Source organism: Entelurus aequoreus, linkage group LG15 (genome assembly GCF_033978785.1).
Source record: "Entelurus aequoreus isolate RoL-2023_Sb linkage group LG15, RoL_Eaeq_v1.1, whole genome shotgun sequence".
Taxonomy (NCBI): Eukaryota; Metazoa; Chordata; class Actinopteri; order Syngnathiformes; family Syngnathidae; genus Entelurus; species Entelurus aequoreus.
This window is the reverse complement of record NC_084745.1, coordinates 13,687,026-13,707,025: the sequence shown is the minus strand read 5'-3', so window position 1 is coordinate 13,707,025 and position 20,000 is coordinate 13,687,026. Positions and strand designations below refer to the sequence as shown.

Genomic DNA, 20,000 nt, shown 5'->3' with positions numbered 1-20,000 from the left:
ATGAGGGCCTCAAAGCAGTTCGCCATGGCGTGTCGCAGGTCCGACTCCCGGCACAGATCTGGTCCGTGAGCGTAGAGCATGAAGCGATCCAACTCCAGTTTCTGGAAAAGACAACACAAATTCCAATAAGCTCTTTTTCAAAATAAAACACTAACAGAAATAAAGATTTGATTAAAAATATCGTATTAACCTGAACTTAGGAAGACTCCTCTTTTCAAGACACTTTTGTGGAAAAATATTTTAACACAAAATGTAGCGTTTATCATCTAGTATTGATTATATTATACTTATGCCCAACATTTTCAAATTAGCATCAGAACTCTTCCTCTGCTCAGCGTTTGGTTAAAATGGTCATGCGGTCCCTCTATTCTTTTTTTTCTGTCAATGAAAGCTATTATTATTTATATTGTGTTGGGATACACATGATTCCGGCCTTTCATTTTTGTGTCCTGTCCAGCCACTTAGGCAATTTATTTTTTTTCTATCAAAAAAAGCTTTTATTTTTATATGGTGCTGGGATGCACATGATTTCAGCATTTCATTTTTTTTGTCCTGTCCAGCCACTGAGGCAAATCATAGTGTTGATGTAGATGCAGATTTACCTTATAAAAGAGAAGTGTGGGAAGATACGGTCTCTTGTCGGTCCCTTTATTCGTGTGTAAAAGCAATCAGACCAAACCCGTGTGCGAACCAATCAAGTGGTCTCAGTCCACTTGAAAGTTGAGTCTATGTCCTCGCTTCCTTGCAAGTGAATTCTGGTGTGGTTCACTAAGGTACCACAGGCCAGAGTGAAAATGACAGCAAAGTTTACAGAAAAATTACAAAAAAAGAAGAGACCATGTGATCTTTTGGCTTGCGCCTATACATCTCTAGACACCAGATAAAGACAACAACACTTTCTATTTGGTTCAATCTGGTAACTAGGGATGGATACCTTTCACATTTGAACCGATACAGGTACTCAACAGTACCACATTTTGTTACTTTAGTGTGTTTATGTGGTAATAAATGTTAATTTGTTTAATTATAAAATCATTTTTTAAAATTTAACATTAAACAGTGAGCAGATAATACGCCCGCAACTCGCTCTCCAACTGCTGCATCAGCTAGCCCAAATATGGCGACAGGAAAGTTCACCACATGTACATGCGGAAGAAGGGTGAGTTGTTTTTTTACTTGTTTTCTTTTCTCTGACCGCACCGTAAAAGAACTCCCCCTATTTATTTCAGGAATCAACACGTTAACATCTTGTCTCGAGGAAATAGTCTTTGCCATTAAGTTGAATGTGCCAGTTTTGTCTTTTGATGAGTCCTACATAGGGTTCATACTGTAAGTATTGTACTTATTAGGGATGGGCGATAAAACAAAATCAATGTATATCACAAAATAGATATCAATAAAACATTCAATACATTTTTATTTTTTTCTTTGTCGTAAGAAGAAACCGGAAGTTGCGAAGCAAGGTAGACCAAAACTGGTTAGAAACAAGCTTAACGTATTTTTGCCATAAGAATCTATATTTTACCATAACAATCTATAAGGTTAATATGGTCCGCTCCTTTCTCTCACCCCCCACTTGTCTGCTTTCTTTTGAAATTAAAGTATTCATTACATTTATGTATTGTTGCATTTGAAACAATTGTATTGTTGATAATAGATAATCTTTTTCTGCCTGGCTCTTGGTGAGGGCGGTCACATTTTTTTCTCCTCCCGTCTTGCTCTCTTTGTCTTGTCTACACTTTTTTTTGAAGCCTCTTTCTCTGCGCTGTCCTCCAAATCTAAACATCAGACATGGAATTGATTAGCTGGACTCTCGACTCAATTGACAAAATGTTTTCAACGAGGAAAAGAAGTTCTGGGGAGCCTGGCTGCCCTGACGGAACCATTGCTGCGGGGTACGTGAGAGATTCCTGGGAGAAATGGAGAATCATGTGCCTCTTAGTCCTTTCCATCGAGGACGTGGAAGACATCTACCTATTTGGAACCATGATCGCGGGGCATCTGCTGATTGGGCTGGGCATTGCTCTGGTGTATCGTCAAATTTGGAAGAAAATGACGGGAGTTGACTGATTTTTTTTTTTTTACTCTTCCCCAATATCACCTGTTTCCCACCTTTTTTAAGGGGTGCCGTAAGTGGCTGACCCGTTGGCGGTCCTGTTCTTGTCTCCCTGTAACGTATGTCTGCTCTTAGTGGGACTGTGCCGAAAACGTAATTTCAGTTCTTATATGTCTTGTACATGTTAAAGAATGGACAATAATAAAAGCACCACCACCTTGATTGTAATTAGTATTATTATTCTTCATCAATAGTTATATTTCTCCATTTGTAGTGCAATAATGTTCATTGTCATTTTTGTGTTAATACTATCTACTTCAGGGCAGCACGGTGGAAGAGGGGTTAGTGCGTCTGCCTCACAATACAAAGGTCCTGAGTAGTCGTGAGTTCAATCCCGGCCTCGGGATCTTTCTGTGTGGAGTTTGCATGTTCTCCCTGTGACTGCGTGGGTTCCCTCCGGGTACTCCGGCTTCCTCCCACCTCCAAAGACATGCACCTGGGGATAGGTTGATTGGCAACACTAAATTGGCCCTAGTGTGTGAATGTGAGTGTGAATGTTGTCTGTCTATCTGTGTTGGCCCTGCGATGAGGTGGCGACTTGTCCAGGGTGTACCCCGCCTTCCGCCCGATTGTAGCTGAGATAGGCTCCAGCGCCCCCCGTGACCCCGAAGGGAATAAGCGGTAGAAAATGGATGGATGGATGGATGGATGATCTACTTCAGTAACTGGTTCTTTGCTACAATTTTTCATATCATATTTGTACATAATGTATTTGCTGATGGTGCTCTGTTGTTGCTTTTGTTGTCGTCTCTTTGTCTTATCCACCTCTTGTGCCCTTAATCCCCCCCCCCCCCCCCCATCTACTTTTTTTTCTTCTTCCTCCTATCCCATCCCGCTACGGTCTGACTGTGTCAAACATTAAATATATCCTTTTAATAAAGTCAAATACAAAAAAGGCAACAAGATCCTCTTTTGTAAAGTAAATCTGTACAGCAGATACAGGCATCTCATCAACAATATGATTTGCCTCAGTGCCTGGACAGGAAATGTTTAAAAATAAATACAATAAATGAGGTGTTAAAATCACCATGTTAAACGGCTAATCCTAATCAGTAGCATGTACTGTTTATGGCATAGCCAATGTAAATTAGCATCAAGCCAGCACATTTAGCAAAATGGAGCCTGACCTTTGAGAGCTTTTTTTTCCCAAACATGCTTGCTTTGTTGGCATGGACAAATGAAATATTACCCAGAGGCAGTTCACTATTGATATGCCTGTATTCCCGTCCAATGTTTGAGCTGGACCAGAGTCTGCAACCAGATGTGACGTCACGCCCAACAAAGGTATTCAAATATACGATACATACAAATAATATTATGATAATTTTGGTTCTGATTTTAAGTGAATCTGTACTTGACAGTACCGATGGAATATGGTAGCCAAAAAGACCCATTCCTACTGCTAAGTACTTTAGTGCGGTCCTTTGAGTCCCTGTGTGCATAACATAAACGGAAAACTTTCTTATGTTAATAAAATGCATTCTATGTAAATGTTTGCAAACTTATTTCCTGCCAAGCGCAGCCAAAGTCCAACTCCAGCAGTAGAGCAAACAGTCAGGGTGCTACTTAATTATGGCTGATAGCTGCTGGTGGTCGCCCACCCCCTGCGAAACCCCAACTCATGAACGCCCAAAATCCGAGGGAGCGCTCCCTTTTTAAAGTCCTCCATGTGGCGGATTGCGCCGTTGCTGGATGAAGATATATATATATATATTTTTTTTTGAAGGATAATTACGAGTGTTCTCGAGCAGACGGCTTCAGCGCTCCAGCCCGCTGAACAAGTTGGCAACGGGGCGTGCGCTGGATCGCGCTCACGTAAATTGAAACAAGGCCGACTGCTGCAGCGCGGCGCTAATGCAGATCGGAGCGGCTGCATCTTTGTATTCAGCGGGGAGCGACATGAAAGATGGAAGTTTTTAATTGCTTTCTCCACATCGCGGGACCATTGCTGTTGTGTTCTTTGCAAAGCGAGCCAGTCAACGATGCTCAGCTCTGCGAGGGGAGCTCGGGAGTGTTTCAGGAAGACCTGCGGGGGCCCGCAGAGACTCCGCTCTCGGCCTCCAAAACAACAACCTTTTAACTCCAATTACAAAACCTGTAAGGGCAAAATTGAAAAAAAAAAGGGTATGGATGGCAGCTAGGTGAAATTTCCTGGTCTCCCATGTGCCCCGTTAAAGAGAGGCAGACACTCAAACAATCTGCTGTCAGTTTGCAGACCTTTCCACTGGGGGTGCTTGTTATGAGGAGGTGGGTTCACCTTAGCGAGCATGGCGAGGTGCTGGTTCTGCACTATGGCTGTTCTGTAGGTGGCCAGGCCTCCTTCCTCCAAGGTGGGAAAGAGGTAGTACAAGTGGACACTGTGGAGAGAGAATTTAATGCTTTAGTTCTTAGACAAATCAAAAAATACAAAACCCAAAACCAGTGAAGTTGGCACATTGTGTAATCCGTAAATAGAAACAGAATACAATGATTTGCAAATACTTTTCAATTTAAATTAATTTAATAAACTGCAAATACAAGATATTGAATTTTTCGAACTGTCGTATTTTACGCTTCATATTGCGCCACACTTTTTCAATGGGAGACAGGTCCGGACTACAGTCTAGTACCTTCACTCTTTTACTATGAACCCACACTGTTGTAACATGTGGCTTGGAATTGTCTTGCTGAAATAAGCAGGGGCGTCCATGATAACGTTGTTTGGATGGCAACATATGTTGCTCCAAAACATGTATGTACCTTTCAGCGTTAATGGTGCCTTCACAGATGTGTAAGTTACGCATGCCTTGGGCACTAATACACCCCCATACCATCACAGATGCTGGATTTTAAACTTTGCGCTTAGAACAGTCCGATGGTTCTTTTCCTCTTTGTTCCGAAGGACACGACATCCACAGTTTCCAAAAACTATTTGAAATGTGGACTCGTCAGACCATAGAACGCTTTCACACTTTTTATCTGTTCATATTAAATGAGCTCGGGCCCAGCGAAGCCGGCGGCGTTTCTGGGTGTTGCTGATAAATGGCTTTCGCTTTGCATAGTAGAGTTTTAACTTGCACTTACAGATGTAGTGGCAAACTGTAGTTACTGACAGTGGTTTTCTGAAGTGTTCCTGAGCCCATGTGGTGATATTCTTTACACACAGATGTCGCTTTTTGATGGGATTGAAGGTCACGGGCATTCAATGTTGGTTTTGAGCCTTGCTGCTTACGTGCAGTGATTTCTCCAGATTCTCTGAACCTTTTGATGATATTACAGACCGTAGATGGTGAAATCCCTAATTTCCTTGCAATAGCTTGTTGAGAAATGTTGTTCTTAAAACTGTTCGACAATTTGCTCACGCATTTAGTCACAAAGTGGTGACCCTCGGCCCATCCCTGTTTGTGAATGACTGAGCATTTCATGGAAGCTGCTTTTATACCCAATCATGGCACCCACCTGTTCCCAATTAGCCTGTTCACCTGTGGGATGTTCCAAATAAGTGTTTGATGAGCATTCCTCAACTTTTTTAGTCTTTTTTACCACTTGTGCCAGCTTTTTTGAAACATGTTGCAGGCATGAAATTCCAAATGAGCTAATATTTGCACAAAATAAAGTTTTCCAGTTTGAACGTTAAGTATCTTGTCTTTGCAGTCTATTCAATTGAATATAGGTTGAAAAGGATTTGCAAATCATTGTATTCTGTTTTTATTTACCATTTACACCACGTGCCAACTTCACTGGTTTTGGGTTTTGTACACACGACTGTCGACTTCCATTTTAGGGTGGACTGAAGATGTATGCTCCCTCCTGAATCCTTTATTCAAAATTGTTTAAGCACTTTGCACAGAGTTTCTAAACCACCCCAAAAAAGTAGACATTGCTGGTTCCACAGCTGGGTTTCCAGGAAAGTTGCTTTCATTTTCATTAGGAGCTAGCATTGCCCCAAAACCGCAGCGTGTCATTTGATTTCATCGGAATTAAAACTGGCCACTTAATTCAAGTAATTTGTAATCAATTCAGAGACAGGAAAGCAGGTGGCGTTCTGTTTGCACAAAATGACTGTAAGGTCCATTTGTCAGCTTTTGAAATGAATAAAAACATTGGGAAATAATTACACACTTTTATCCACTTTTCCACATTATCATCCCTTTTTATAGGGGTGTGCTGATACAACTTTTTCATTACCAACACAAACCGATATTGGAGCTTTCGGTATTGGGCAATAGCGATATTGATATAATACAATACCAGCGGGAATCATTCATACTTTTATAATTCTTTAATGTGGAAGGTTAGAAAAGCCTTGATCAAGTGAAATTAGTCAGAGAACAATGGTATGTATAAAAAACATTTATGATTAACTGTCTGGAATCGGCTTAACCTGTCGTTAAGTTAAGTGGAGTGGTAATTGTTTTTTGGTGACAATCAAATTAAACCCATGAGGCAGTAAATTGAATGATGCTGACATGTTTGTTAATGGATACTGTCTAATAGGCTTCTGCCTTGGACACTTCATGTGCAAGTAACATGCAACTATAATCATTTAATACCTGTTCATATTCACAAATGTCAGGTTTTAGACTGCAATATTGTTGAAATTTCAAGGTAAAAAAAAACGTTTTTTCCCCCTAAAATTTAGTAGGTGCGACTTATATATCGGTATATATATCGGCTCTATAGTCCGGAAAACACAGTAAATGTTAACTACGGTAGCTGTCTAGCTTTGCACATATTATAATCCCGACAGTTTTTGCTGATATCCGACCAATATCCAATATCAAACGCAGATTGAGAGAGCCCTACACTTTTCACCCAATATTTTGGGGAAATTTTATTACCAAAAACTTCAGATAGATTTTTACCTTGTTATAGGTTTCAAATTAAGAAATGTGTTCAGTGGGCAGCAATGGGGCAGGTATTTGCCTGTGTAAAATTATTCCTGCATGATTTGCATGTTCACTACTCTTAAAAAGTCATTGGAAATCTGAAAAGTCTTAACTGGGTAATAGATACTTTTTTTTTTTACCCTGGTACTGTCAGTGAAAATGCCACTATTTTTCAGAATGGACGGGACAGTAACAGAAATTCCTCCGGTGGAAAAGGGGCTATGATACAAAACTAAAGTTGAGGGACAACTCTTAAACCGTCAATTAGCCGATTAGAGCTTGAATAAGAGCTCCTAATGATAAAAAAAACTTTGAGGGAATGAGCACGTTCCCACAGACGCATGAAATATTTAATCACAAATATTGCAATAGGACTTATTTATTTTACATCATCTGTTTCTAAAGATGCCCTCCTTACCCGTAAATAAGCCTGAAGCCACACAAACTTCCCGGCATCACTTCTAGAATGTCCTAGAGTTTCATGCTGGCTGCACGGCGCGTCTCAGATGGCCTTCCCGGGGCAGCTCGCTGTGAGTGTGTGTGGGTTGGCTGGAGGGGAGTGTGGGGGGTTAGCAGGCATTTGGTCGGATCTGCTGTAGCCATTTAACTGGACAAGAGGCTGATAAATAATTCAGGGCGCCAGAACGCAGGCTGAGCATGTCTCATCCGACGCCAACAATCCAAGACGTGGGCAGAACAACGGAAGATGGAAGGCACTCGGAAAATAATTTCTTTGTCTGCTGCAAGGGAGATATTGTTCATTTTTTATTTCCAAACTCCAAAAATCTGTTCAGTATTTTAATTTTTTTTTTTTTTAGAAAACAAATTTGGTCTTGCTAAACTTTTCCCTCTGAAGTGTAATACTCACATGACTGCACTACAAAAGACAATACCATTGTCAATAGGGCTGCAGCTATCGAATATTTTAGTAATCAAGTCATCTATTGATTAGATTGTCCGATTCATCGGAAAAAACAAATTCTGCAGCCCTGATACGCATTTTAGGGAAAATATTTTAACTAAACAAGGATTGTTCTGCTTTTTTTCTAATCAATCCACATCAACAATGAAATTGCACTTTTAAGATGTGCATTAACAAAAATAAAAAATTTACAGATCACGACACCCACACACCACAGCTCTCATGTGCGCTCCATTTGGGAAACTATACCCGCATATATCAAGTTCCAGGCACTGCATGCGGTGGCATTTGATACATTTGTATTAGTCACTCTCAAACAATTAATCGAAGCAACAGAATATAAATCAAAGTTTTTCTGATCAAATTAATTGATTATTCATTGCAACTGCAATCGTGGCAGTAAACATCAGACATGATCATTAATCTATGATTATGGATGGGTACCGTTCACATTTGAACTGATACAGTACCAATTCACGGATACCGGTACTCATCCATATAAATTTTTGTACTTTGTTTTTGATGATAAAATCCCATTTTTTTATTGCAACATTTAAAAATGACCCAATTACGATAACTGCTGTCCAGTTGTTGTATCTTGTTTGATTATCATATTATCATTTGCAAGTATGAAATTTAATTTGAATAACAGTCGCAAGTCCAAGGAGTTAAAAGGCGGTATTGTATATATATATATATATATATATATATATATATATATATATATATATATATATATATATATATATATATATATATATATATATATACATAAAGTTTTTTTTTTTTTTTTAATTTTATTTTACTTATTTTTTTTGTGGCACCCTAAAGAGTGTTAATACTCTTACGTATTGTAATACTCAAGTATTGTACTTATTATGCACCAGCTGTTTGATTGTAACGTGCATCTTACACTGAACAAAATTGTAAACAACACTTTTATTTTTGGTCTCATTTTTCATGAGTTGAACTCAAAGATCTAAATCTTTTACTATATACAAAAAAAAAGACCTATTCTTCTCAAATATTGTTCACAAATGTGTCTAAATTTGTGTTAGTGAGCACTTCTTCTTTGCCAAGATTTCCATCCCACCTCACAGGTGTGGCATATCAAGATGCTGATCAAACAGCATGATTATTGCACATGTGTGCCTTACATAGGTGTGCCCACAAGAAAAGGTCACTCTGAAATGTGCAGTTTTATCACACAACACAATGCCACAGATGTTGCACGTTTTGGGGGAGCGTGCAGGAATGTCCACCAGAGCTATTGCCCGTGAATTGGATGTTCATTTCTCTACCATAAGCTGTCTCCAAAAGTGTTTCAGAGAATTTAGCAGTACAGCCAACCGGCCTCAAAACCACAGAACATGTGTAACCACACCAGCCTAGGACCTCCACATCCAGCAGGTGCACCTCCATTATGGTCTGAGATCAGCCACCCGGACAGCTGCTGCAAAAATTGGTTTTCATAACCAAAGAATGTGAGAAACCATCTCATGGAAGCTCATCTGCATGCTCGCCGTTCTCGAGGTCTTGACTTGACTGCAGTTTGTCATCGTAACCTACTTAAATGGGCAAATGCTCACATTCGATGTCTTCTCTTCTTGGATGAATCCCAATTTTCACTGTTCAGGGCAGCTTGCAGACAGTGTGTGACGTCGTGTGAGAGGGCAGTTTGCTGATGTCAACGTTGTGAATGGAATGGCCCATAGTGGAGTTGGGGTTATGGAATGGGCAGGCAAATGTTATGGACAACCAACGCAAGTGCATCTTATTGATGGCATTTTGAATGCACAGAGATACAGTGACGAGATCCTTAGGCCCATTGTTGTGCCATTCACACGAGACCATCACCTCATGTTGCAGCATGACAACGCATGGCCCTTTGTTGCAAGGATCTGTACACCATTTCTGGAAGGTGAAAACATCCCATTGTCGCCCATTGAGCATGTTTGGGATGCTGTGGATCGGTGTATACGACAGCGTGTTCCAGTTCTTGCCAATATTCATCAACTTTGCACAGCCATTGAAGAAGAGTGGACCAACATTCCACAGGCCACAATCAACAACCTGATCAACTCTATGCGAAGAAGACATGTTGCACTGCGTGAGGCAAATGGTGGCCACACTAGATCCTGACTGCTTTTTTGACCCCCCTGGACCCCCAATAAAGCAAATCTGCACATTTCAGTGTGGCCTTTTATTGTGGGCAGCCTAAGGCACACTTGTCCAATAAACATGCTGTTTAATCAGCATTTTGGTATGCCACACATGTGAGGCGGGATGGATTATCTTGGCAAAGAAGAAATGCTCACTAACACAGATTTAAACAGATTTGTGAACAATATTTGAGGGGAATAAGTATTTTGTGTGTATAGTAAAAGTTTTAGATATTTTAGTTCTAACTCATGAAAAATTATCACAAAAACAGAAGTGTTGCATTTATATTTGTTCAGTATATTAGTTTTTATTAACAAATTGTTAATATAGCCATGTAAAATCGCTAATGCTAAACAGTAGCATGTCCATAGCAAAGCCAATGTTTAATGGTGTTACAAAAAAGATCAATTAGAATAATACATAATGTTGGATGTAGAGAACATACAAACCCTTTATTTATTGAATCAAAAATATTGAAATTCAACGATTTGGTGCATTTGCAAACAGCTAAAATTATGTACAAAGCTAACTATAACGTGCTACCCAAGAATGTACAACAATTATTCTCAACAAAAGAAAAGAAATATAACCTTAGAGGAAAATCTAATTGAAAACATTTGTATGCTCGTACAACACTTAAAACCTTCAGCATATCAGTATGTGGAATTAAATTATGGAACTGATTAACCAAATAAATCAAACTAAGCACCAATATGATTCAGTTCAAGAGACTGTTCAAACTACAAGTGTTCACAAAGTACACAGATCAAGAATTATGATAAACATCTTGAACCCTTTTTTTCTTGCTATTGAGATAAAGATTATTTATGTATTTAATATTTGTTTAATTACTATGGTATATTATTCATGTATTATTTATTTATTCACTGTACTGTTACAGAGAACAAGGAAATGGGATAAAATTGCTATGGAATGAAAAGGGGTAGGATTAAATAAGCTCTGCTTCTTCCTACTCCTTTTCGGACGTGCTGTAATGAAACAACTGGAAGTATGTGATGCATTACATTGTATTGTATGCATGTTCGAAATAAACTGAAAGTGAACTGTATACTGGCATCAAGCTAGCGCTTTTTTTTTTTTTTTTGAAAAGTTGAGCCTTACTTTACTTACGTTGGGAGCATTTTTTGAGTCCTTTTTTTTTGGGCATCAAAAAATTGGGTCGTTTGGCTTAATTTGCTCAATCCAAGTGATCGCCAAGTGCGACCACGTGACATCACACGCAACCCAGGTACTGTAAATTAGCACCGTTGGATGTTACGTGAATCGTGCCCAATAAATCCGGCGGGATTCGGTCGGTGCCAAAAAAGTACCTGATTCGGTACCCATCCCTACCTATGATGTATGAAGGTGTTCCAAAAGTTCATTAAAGTGCACTTTTAAATGAAGAATCAGTTATTTTTGTGTATTATTCCCTCGTGATAAACTCCTGTGTGAGAAGGAGTCGGCAGGACGCAGGGTGGTTCTGTCTGTAGGTAGCGTGCATGATTAATAATAACGAGGTATATATTAGCCCCCGTGCTAAGCTAAGTGTCGGGCAGCAGTGACCGCACACGCCCCACAGTCAATAACACACTAAGCGTTGCAGACAGCTAATTGCAAGCTGTCATGACAACTCTCAGGCAGGGGGGGAAAAATGGGAGGGTATAGAAATTATATCCCACTTCCAATTACTAGTAAATTGTCTCCAGCAAAGAAGACTATCGTGACAGACACTCAAAGAAAGACGGAAAAGGAAAAGAGGTCTGACAGCGCTGCCGTCGACTTCAATTAGCACTTGTGTCTATCAAGAAGACAGGAGCGCCTTTCTCTCACCTGGTGAGAAACTCCACGACTGCATCGCCGAGGAACTCCAGCCTCTCGTTGTGATTGATCCTGAGGATATGGGGAGATGTGAGGAAGGCGAAATACACTGGAGAACCAGCGCACACTCGACTAGCATAGCGCTCAATCGATGTTGAACAGCACAGAGTGTTAATGGTTGATTCTGCTACAGAGGACAAGAAAAGCCATCAAAACCAAATTCCTTCTTCCTCAGTTTGTCACACTCATTTGCAAAGTTTCCTAGAAATGGACTAAGTAATGTTTGTGTAATCGTGCTAACAAACAGATGGAAACAGGTAATAACACAGGTAATAAGCACTCGCGCTGCCCTTGAAATGAGCTTTTCTCATTTCCGCCCAGATATCCCGTCTTTCCACAGTTAAAAGCTAATTTTCCTGTCAGCGGGCCTGCAGGGAATATTAATCACAAGGATGGTTCCTTTGATTGCCCCTGCGGTCAGCGATAGCATGAACACATGTGTGTCCGCGGGCGGCCTACCTGGAGGGGGAGGGGTCATCTTGTCCCAGGCGAGACATGATGTTAATCAACGTGTTGATTCCTGAAAAGAAGAGGGGGAGGGAGGGAGGGGAGGGGGTTCTCTTACGGTGCCGTCAGAAAAAGAAAAAAAAGGAGCAAAAACAAAACAAAACGACTCACCCTTCTTCCGCATGTACATGTGGTGAACTTTCCTGTCGCCATATTTGGGCTGGCGGATGCCGCAGTTGGAGAGTGAGTTGCGAGCGTGGTCGGGGTTCATGCCGAAGTTGAGATGGTGGCTGGGATGCGTCATGGCCAGCTGGAGGTGAGCAAGGGTAAAAGAAAGGATAAATGCAGTGCAGAGCAAAGTGATGACCATATTCTACATCTAAAATACTTCCTTGCAGTCTAGATCAGGGGTGTCCAGACTACGAATTTTAACTTTTTAAGGTCAAGGCAAGCTTTGCCTTAAAAGGAGGGCTCATAAGTCAGCTTTTTGTCATTAAATGATGCCTTTATCTCTATTTTTACATTTTGATAGCGAGAGGTATTTTTTTATTCTTTATTTTTTTAAGTTATGTTCAAGTTATGTACATGTAGATGATGTATCGGGAGAGATCCATTAAGAGTTTGAGCAGAAATATGTCATATAGCAATTAACTATACACAATAACTAGAGATGTCCGATAGTATCGGACTGCCGATATTATCGGCCGATAAATGCTTTAAAAGGTTCTGTACTGGGACCAAAATTGTTTTTATTGTATATCAATGATATCTGTAAAATCTTTAAAAAACTCAACTGTATTCTCTTTGCTGATGATACAAGTCTGTACTGTTCTGGGCAAGACCTTGGCCAACTCTTAGAGACTGTAGAGTGTGAACTCCACATACTAAAGCAATGGTTTGATGCCAATAAACTATCATCCATCCATTTTCTACCGCTTGTCCCTTTCGGGGTCGCGGGGGGTGCTGGAGCCTATTGCAGCTGCATTCGGGCGGAAGGCGGGGTACACCCTGGACAAGTCACCACCTCATCGCAGGGCCAACACAGATAGACAGACAACATTCACACTCACATTCACACACTAGGGCTAATTTAGTGTTGCCAATAAACTATCAATCAACCTAAATAAAACAAAATATATAATTTTTGGAAATAGGAAAAATAACATACAGTGTCATATAAGAATTGATGATATGGAGATAGAAAGGGTGTATTCAACAACATTTTTGGGAATGTATATACTGTAGATGATAAATTAAATTGGAAACTGTACATAAATATACTTAAGACAAAGATGGCAACAATTATTGCTATGTTACATAAAATCAAAAACTCTGTAAATCAAAAGGCTCTTAACATGTTATATAATTATTTCGTACTCCCATATCTTAATTATTGTGTTGAAATCTGGGGTAACAATTACAAATCAAACAACTCTATATTCTTACTTCAAAAGAAAGCGATTAGAATTGTAAATTATGCGGATTATCATGACCATACAAATGCTCTGTTTATTAAATTAAAAACATTAAAACTGCACGATCTTGTTGACCTCAACACTGCTATTGTGACGTACAAAGCTCATAACCACATGCTGCCTCGGTGTCTACAGGAGAGGTTCAAACCCAGAGAGAATCCCTATGACCTCAGAGGTTCAGCTGTCTTTCAGAAAGCAAACATAAGAACGAGCTTAAAAAGTAGATGTGTTTCTGTCAGGGGGGTTCAACTGTGGAACCGCTTGGATGATTCCTTAAAATGTTCCAGTTCCATTCACACATTTAAAAAACACTTTAAGACCAATGTCTTGAAAAAATATATCACTCTTGAATCAACACTGTAGTAAATACTATGATCAATATTAATTAAAAACTAAATGTGCGATATAAATAATAATGTAAGTATAATTGTTTGTATATAGTATATAATTGGTGCAAAGGTAACATGTGTACAAAGATATTTCACATGCATTTACTGTGTATATAATTTAACTGTGTTTATGTTGTGTATAATGTGTATTTATAATATGTTGTACAAAGGACATTTCATAATTTTCGGAAGTTCATCTTGTACTTGACATTGTTTATAGGGTTAGTGAAGTGAAGTGAAGTGAATTATATTTATATAGCACTTTTCTCTAGTGACTCAAAGCGCTTTGACATAGTGAAACCCAATATCTAGGTTACATTTAAACCAGTGTGGGTGGCACTGGGAGCAAGTGGATAAAGTGTCTTGCCCAAGGACACAACGGCAGTGACTAGGATGGCGAAAGCGGGGATCGAACCTGCAACCCTCAAGTTGCTGGCACGGCCACTCTACCAACCGAGCTATACCGCCCCGCAATAAGGCGCAATAAGTGTTCAACTTCAGCCTAAACTCTTTCGGTCTGCAACATTTTCTTTTTCAATCTATGAATGTACAACTGTTTGTTTATTTTGTTGACCATTGACAGAAGAATAATAATAAGAATAATAATAAATAAAATAAAATGTAATATCGGAAATGATCGGTATCGGTTTCAAAATGATCGGTATCGGTTTCAAAAAGTAAAATTTATGACTTTTTAAAACGCCGCTGTGTACACGGACGTAGGGAGAAGTACAGAGCGCCAATAAACCGTAAAGGTTTGCGTGCCGGCCCAGCCACATAATATCTACGGCTTTTCACACACACAAGTGAATGCATTGCATACTTGGTCAACAGCCATACAGGTCACACTGAGGGTGGTCGTATAAACAAGTTTAACACTGTTACAAATATGCGCCACACTGTGAACCCACACCAAACAAGAATGACAAACACATTTCGGGAGAACATCCGCACTGTAACACAACAGAACAAATACCCAGAACCCCTTGCAGCACGAACACTTCCGGGATGCTACAATATACACCCCCCGCTAAACCCTACCCCCCCAGCTCAACCTCCTCATGCTCTCTCGGGAAGAGCATGTCCCAAATTTCAAGCTGCTGTTGCACTTTGTGACTTCAATAATAAATATGGCAGTGCCATGTTGGCATTTTTTTCCATAACTTGAGTTTATTTATTTTGGAAAACCTTGTTACATTGTTTAATGCATCCAGTGGGGCATCACAACAAAATTAGGCATAATAATGTGTTAATTCCACGACTGTATATATCGGTATCGGTTGATATCGGTATTGGTAATTAAAAGTTGGACAATATCGGATATCGGCAAAAAAGCCATTATCGGACATCTCTAACAATAACACATTAACAAAATTATGTGTTACGTGAATGTATTTTGAAGCAATACCTTTGTGATATGAAAAAAACACAAGCAATGTATAAAAACCTTCTGTTTACTTTTTGATATTAAAATAAAACACAAAGCAGTTTGGCTAATGAAGATGAAGTCTAATAAACAAGCTTTGCTCTTCTCTTGGTTTAGTACATGTGTCAAACTCTGTCCCGCGGGCCAAAATTGGCCCGCCCTGTAATTTCACTTGGCCCTTGAGGCGATATCAAATTAGCAGTAGAGCTGGCCCGCCGATTTTATACAGCGGCGGTGCCGCGGTAACACCGCATTCACCGCTAATTCTCATACTTGCCAACCCTCCCGGGAGACTCCCAAATTTCAGTGCCCCTCCCGAAAATTGTCAGGTCCGCTTTTGATCCAGTCCGAGTGCTGGCCCAGTCACATAATATGTGTGGCTTCTGCACGCACGCACACGTGAATGCAATGCATACTTGATCAACAGCGATACAGGTTACACTGAGGGGGGCCTTTGCAGCACTAACTCATCCGGGACGCTACAAGGTGTGTGTGTGGGTGCACATATCTTGTGACTGCTATTTTTTTTCCTGACAGTCGAACATAAACTTCATAAACATATTGATTCACCCGGCCCAACATTATAGGTAATCATGCACACACTCAAATCATTTTAGATTCTGCATAAAAACCCAGCTGCTTCTAACAGAATTTATGTCAACGGGCACAATTCAAACAAGGATTTCCTCCGTGCACACACATCTCCGTGTTTTACTTCTTGATGCAGAACAACACTTCCTCATTCTCTGCCGACACGGTGTGTTCACAGACCATGGGAAAATTAACATCATAACACAATAAAATACACTTTAACACCAGCAGGTAGTAACATTATGAATATATATATATATATATATATATATATATATATATATATATATATATATATATATATATATATATATGCACACACACACACACACAAATACATTGTGTGTATATATATATATAGATATACACATACATATATATATATGTATATATATACACATAAATATACATATAGATACATAAGTATACATATATATACATAAATATACATATATATATATGTGTATGTGTATATATTTATATATGTGTATGTGTGTATATACATAAATACATTCATACATACATACACTACCGTTCAAAAGTTTGGGGTCACATTGAAATGTCCTTATTTTTTAAGGAAAAGCACTGTACTTTTCAATGAAGATAACTTTAAACTAGTCTTAACTTTAAAGAAATACACTCTATACATTGCTAATGTGGTAAATGACTATTCTAGCTACAAATGTCTGGTTTTTGGTGCAATATCTACATAGGTGTATAGAGGCCCATTTCCAGCAACTATCACTCCAGTGTTCTAATGGTACAATGTGTTTGCTCATTGGCTCAGAAGGCTAATTGATGATTAGAAAACCCTTGTGCAATCATGTTCACACATCTGAAAACAGTTTAGCTCGTTACAGAAGCTACACAACTGACCTTCCTTTGAGCAGATTGAGTTTCTGGAGCATCACATTTGTGGGGTCAATTAAACGCTCAAAATGGCCAGAAAAAGAGAACTTTCATCTGAAACTCGATAGTCTATTCTTGTTCTTAGAAATGAAGGCTATTCCACAAAATTGTTTGGGTGACCCCAAACTTTTGAACGGTAGTGTACATACATACATACATATACATATATATACACATACACACACACAAACAAATACATACTGTATATACACATACATAAGTGTGTATATATACACATATATACATATAAGGGTTGTCCAAATACCAATATTTTGGTATCGGTACCAAAATGTATTACAATACTTTTCTAAATAAAGTGGAAAAGTGTTCTGTGGTCTGACGAGTCCACATTTCAAATTGTTTTTGGAAACTGTGGACGTCGTGTCCTCCGGACCAAAGAGGAAAAGAAACATCCGGATTGTTATAGGCGCAAAGTTGAAAAGCCAGCATGTGTGATGGTATGGGGGTGTATTAGTGCCCAAGACATGGGTAACTTACACATCTGTGAAGGCGCCATTAATGTTGAAAAGGTACATACAGGTTTTGGAGCAACATATGTTGCCATCCAAGCAACGTTACCATGGACGCCCCTGCTTATTTCAGCAAGACAATGCCAAGCCACGTGTTACATCAACGTGGCTTCATAGTAAAAGAGTGCGGGTACTAGACTGGCCTGCCTGTAGTCCAGACCTGTCTCCCATTGAAAATGTGTGGTGCATTATGAAGCCTAAAATACCACAACGGAGACCCCCGGACTGTTGAACAACTTAAGCTGTACATCAAGCAAGAATTGGAAAGAATTCCACCTGAGATGCTTAAAAAATGTGTCTCCTCAGTTCCCAAACGTTTACTGAGTGTTGTTAAAAGGAAAGGCCATGTAACATGGTTTTCTGTCTTGCCACTGGTGAGGGCGGTCGCATCTCTCTCCGCTCCCTCCTTCCCTGCTTGCTCTCTTTGTTTTTGTCTTGTTTGAACTATTTTGAAGCCTCTTTTCTTGAGCTGTCCTCAAATCTAAACATCAAAATGAATTTGATCAACTGGACTCTCGACGCAATTGACACAGTCTTTTCGACAAGGAAAAGAGGCTCGGGGGAGCCTGGCTGCCCTGATGGAACCATTGCTGCGGGGTACGTGAGAGATTCCTGGAATACTTGGAGAATCATGTGCCTCTCAGTCCTTTCCATCGAGGACGTGGAAGACATCTACCTATTTGGAGCTGTGATCGCAGGGCATTTGCTGATTGGGCTGGGCATTGCTCTGGTGTATCGTCAAATTCGGAAGACGATGGCAGCCACTCAAGGGGCCAACAGGCTGTTCAACGCAATGGAAGGAATGGGTCGTGCTGTGGGATCACAGACTGGAGCGATTGCTGATTTGAATCGCAAGGTAGATTCGATCTTGATGATGTTACAGAAAGAATAAATTGGAATTGTCAGAGCCAGCATATAGAGCAGGAATGTCATTGTTTTGACTGCTCGAAGAAAAAAACAACATCTTAATCTACGATTTGACTCCCTCGAATGGCCTTGAGGAACAGGCTGTTTGAAAACACTCCCCCGAGGACTCCTCAAAGATGGACGCTTTTGACCTTTCCCTTTTCTTCAAAAGCACCTGGGTCGGACTCTTGAACGAACTCTTGGGGCCGGCCTCGGCCCATAAAGACAATCCAACATCTCACCCAAGTTAATTGGGCATACATGCACGCACATTCCCTTCCCCAATCAACGCCTTCACCACTGCTTTATTCCTCCGGGGTTGTGGGGGCTGAGCAGCGCTCAACAGCAGCTGCTGGCCTCCAAGGTCCTGTTGGATGACTTTGTTGCGAGTTTGTTGTGATTAAATGTACCTTGTTTATGTGTGCCATGCTATGTGAGGTTTTTTTCCTCGGACTCAGTCTGGACCATTCCTGAGGGTCCAGCCTCAGACTGACATTTTTTTTTACTTCCACCCTCCCCCCAATGTCACCTTTTTCCCACCTTTTTGAGGAGCGCCTAAGTGAGGCTGATCCGTTGGCGGTCCCGTCTTGTCTCCCTGTAACGTATGTCTGCTCTTAGCGGGATTGTGCCGAAAATGTAATTTCAGTTCTTATGTGTCTTGTACATGTAAGAATGGACAATAAAGCTGATTGATTGATAACACAGTGGTGAACATGCCCTTTCCCAACTACTTTGGCATGTGTTGCAGCCATGAAATTCTAAGTTAATTATTATTTGCAAAAAAAATAAAGTTTATGAGTTTGAACATCAAATATCTTGTCTTTGTAGTGCATTCAATTGAATATGGGTTGAAAAGGATTTGCAAATCATTATATTCCGTTTATATTTACATCTAACAGAATTTCCCAACTCATATGGAAACGGGGTTTGTAAGTACAGATGCATTTGTTTTTTTAAATGTGTTTATTCTGTAAAGGAATGAGTTAAATGTTTAAAATGACTAGTTAATAGTGCTATTATGAAGTGCAATGTCAGCACTATTTTTTTTTCCTGCAATTTCAAATGCACTTGTTTTAATATATAAATACAGCGTTTGAAGAGCATACACAATCTGTGTAAATATATCAGTCTGTGGTTAAAAGGACTTGAAAGGACTCAAAACTCAAAATGCAGGACTTGGGACTTGACTTGAGACTTTCCAGTCTTGACTTTGGACTTGACTCGGGGCTTGCCTGTCTTGACTCGGGACTTGACTCGAGACTTGAGAGCAAAGACTTGAGACTTACTTGTAACTAGCAAATCAATGACTTGGTCCCACCTATGTTAGTTATTCCTCGTCCTGCAGGGATGATATTTGCAAGAAACTTACTTCGTTTG

At 39.8% G+C, this 20,000-nt stretch overlaps 1 protein-coding gene across 1 annotated transcript in view; it reads right to left on the bottom strand.

Annotated features, from left to right (window-relative positions):
* drosha (drosha ribonuclease III) overlaps nt 1-20,000 on the bottom strand; it is a 263,319-nt gene that overhangs the window by 136,496 nt on the left and 106,823 nt on the right. Inside the window, 5 exon segments of the mRNA XM_062020897.1 lie at nt 1-101; nt 4,374-4,473; nt 11,903-11,962; nt 12,410-12,470; nt 12,569-12,707. The exon segment at nt 1-101 is cut by the window's left edge and continues 2 nt beyond it. Coding sequence (XP_061876881.1) covers nt 1-101; nt 4,374-4,473; nt 11,903-11,962; nt 12,410-12,470; nt 12,569-12,707 — 461 coding nt within the window.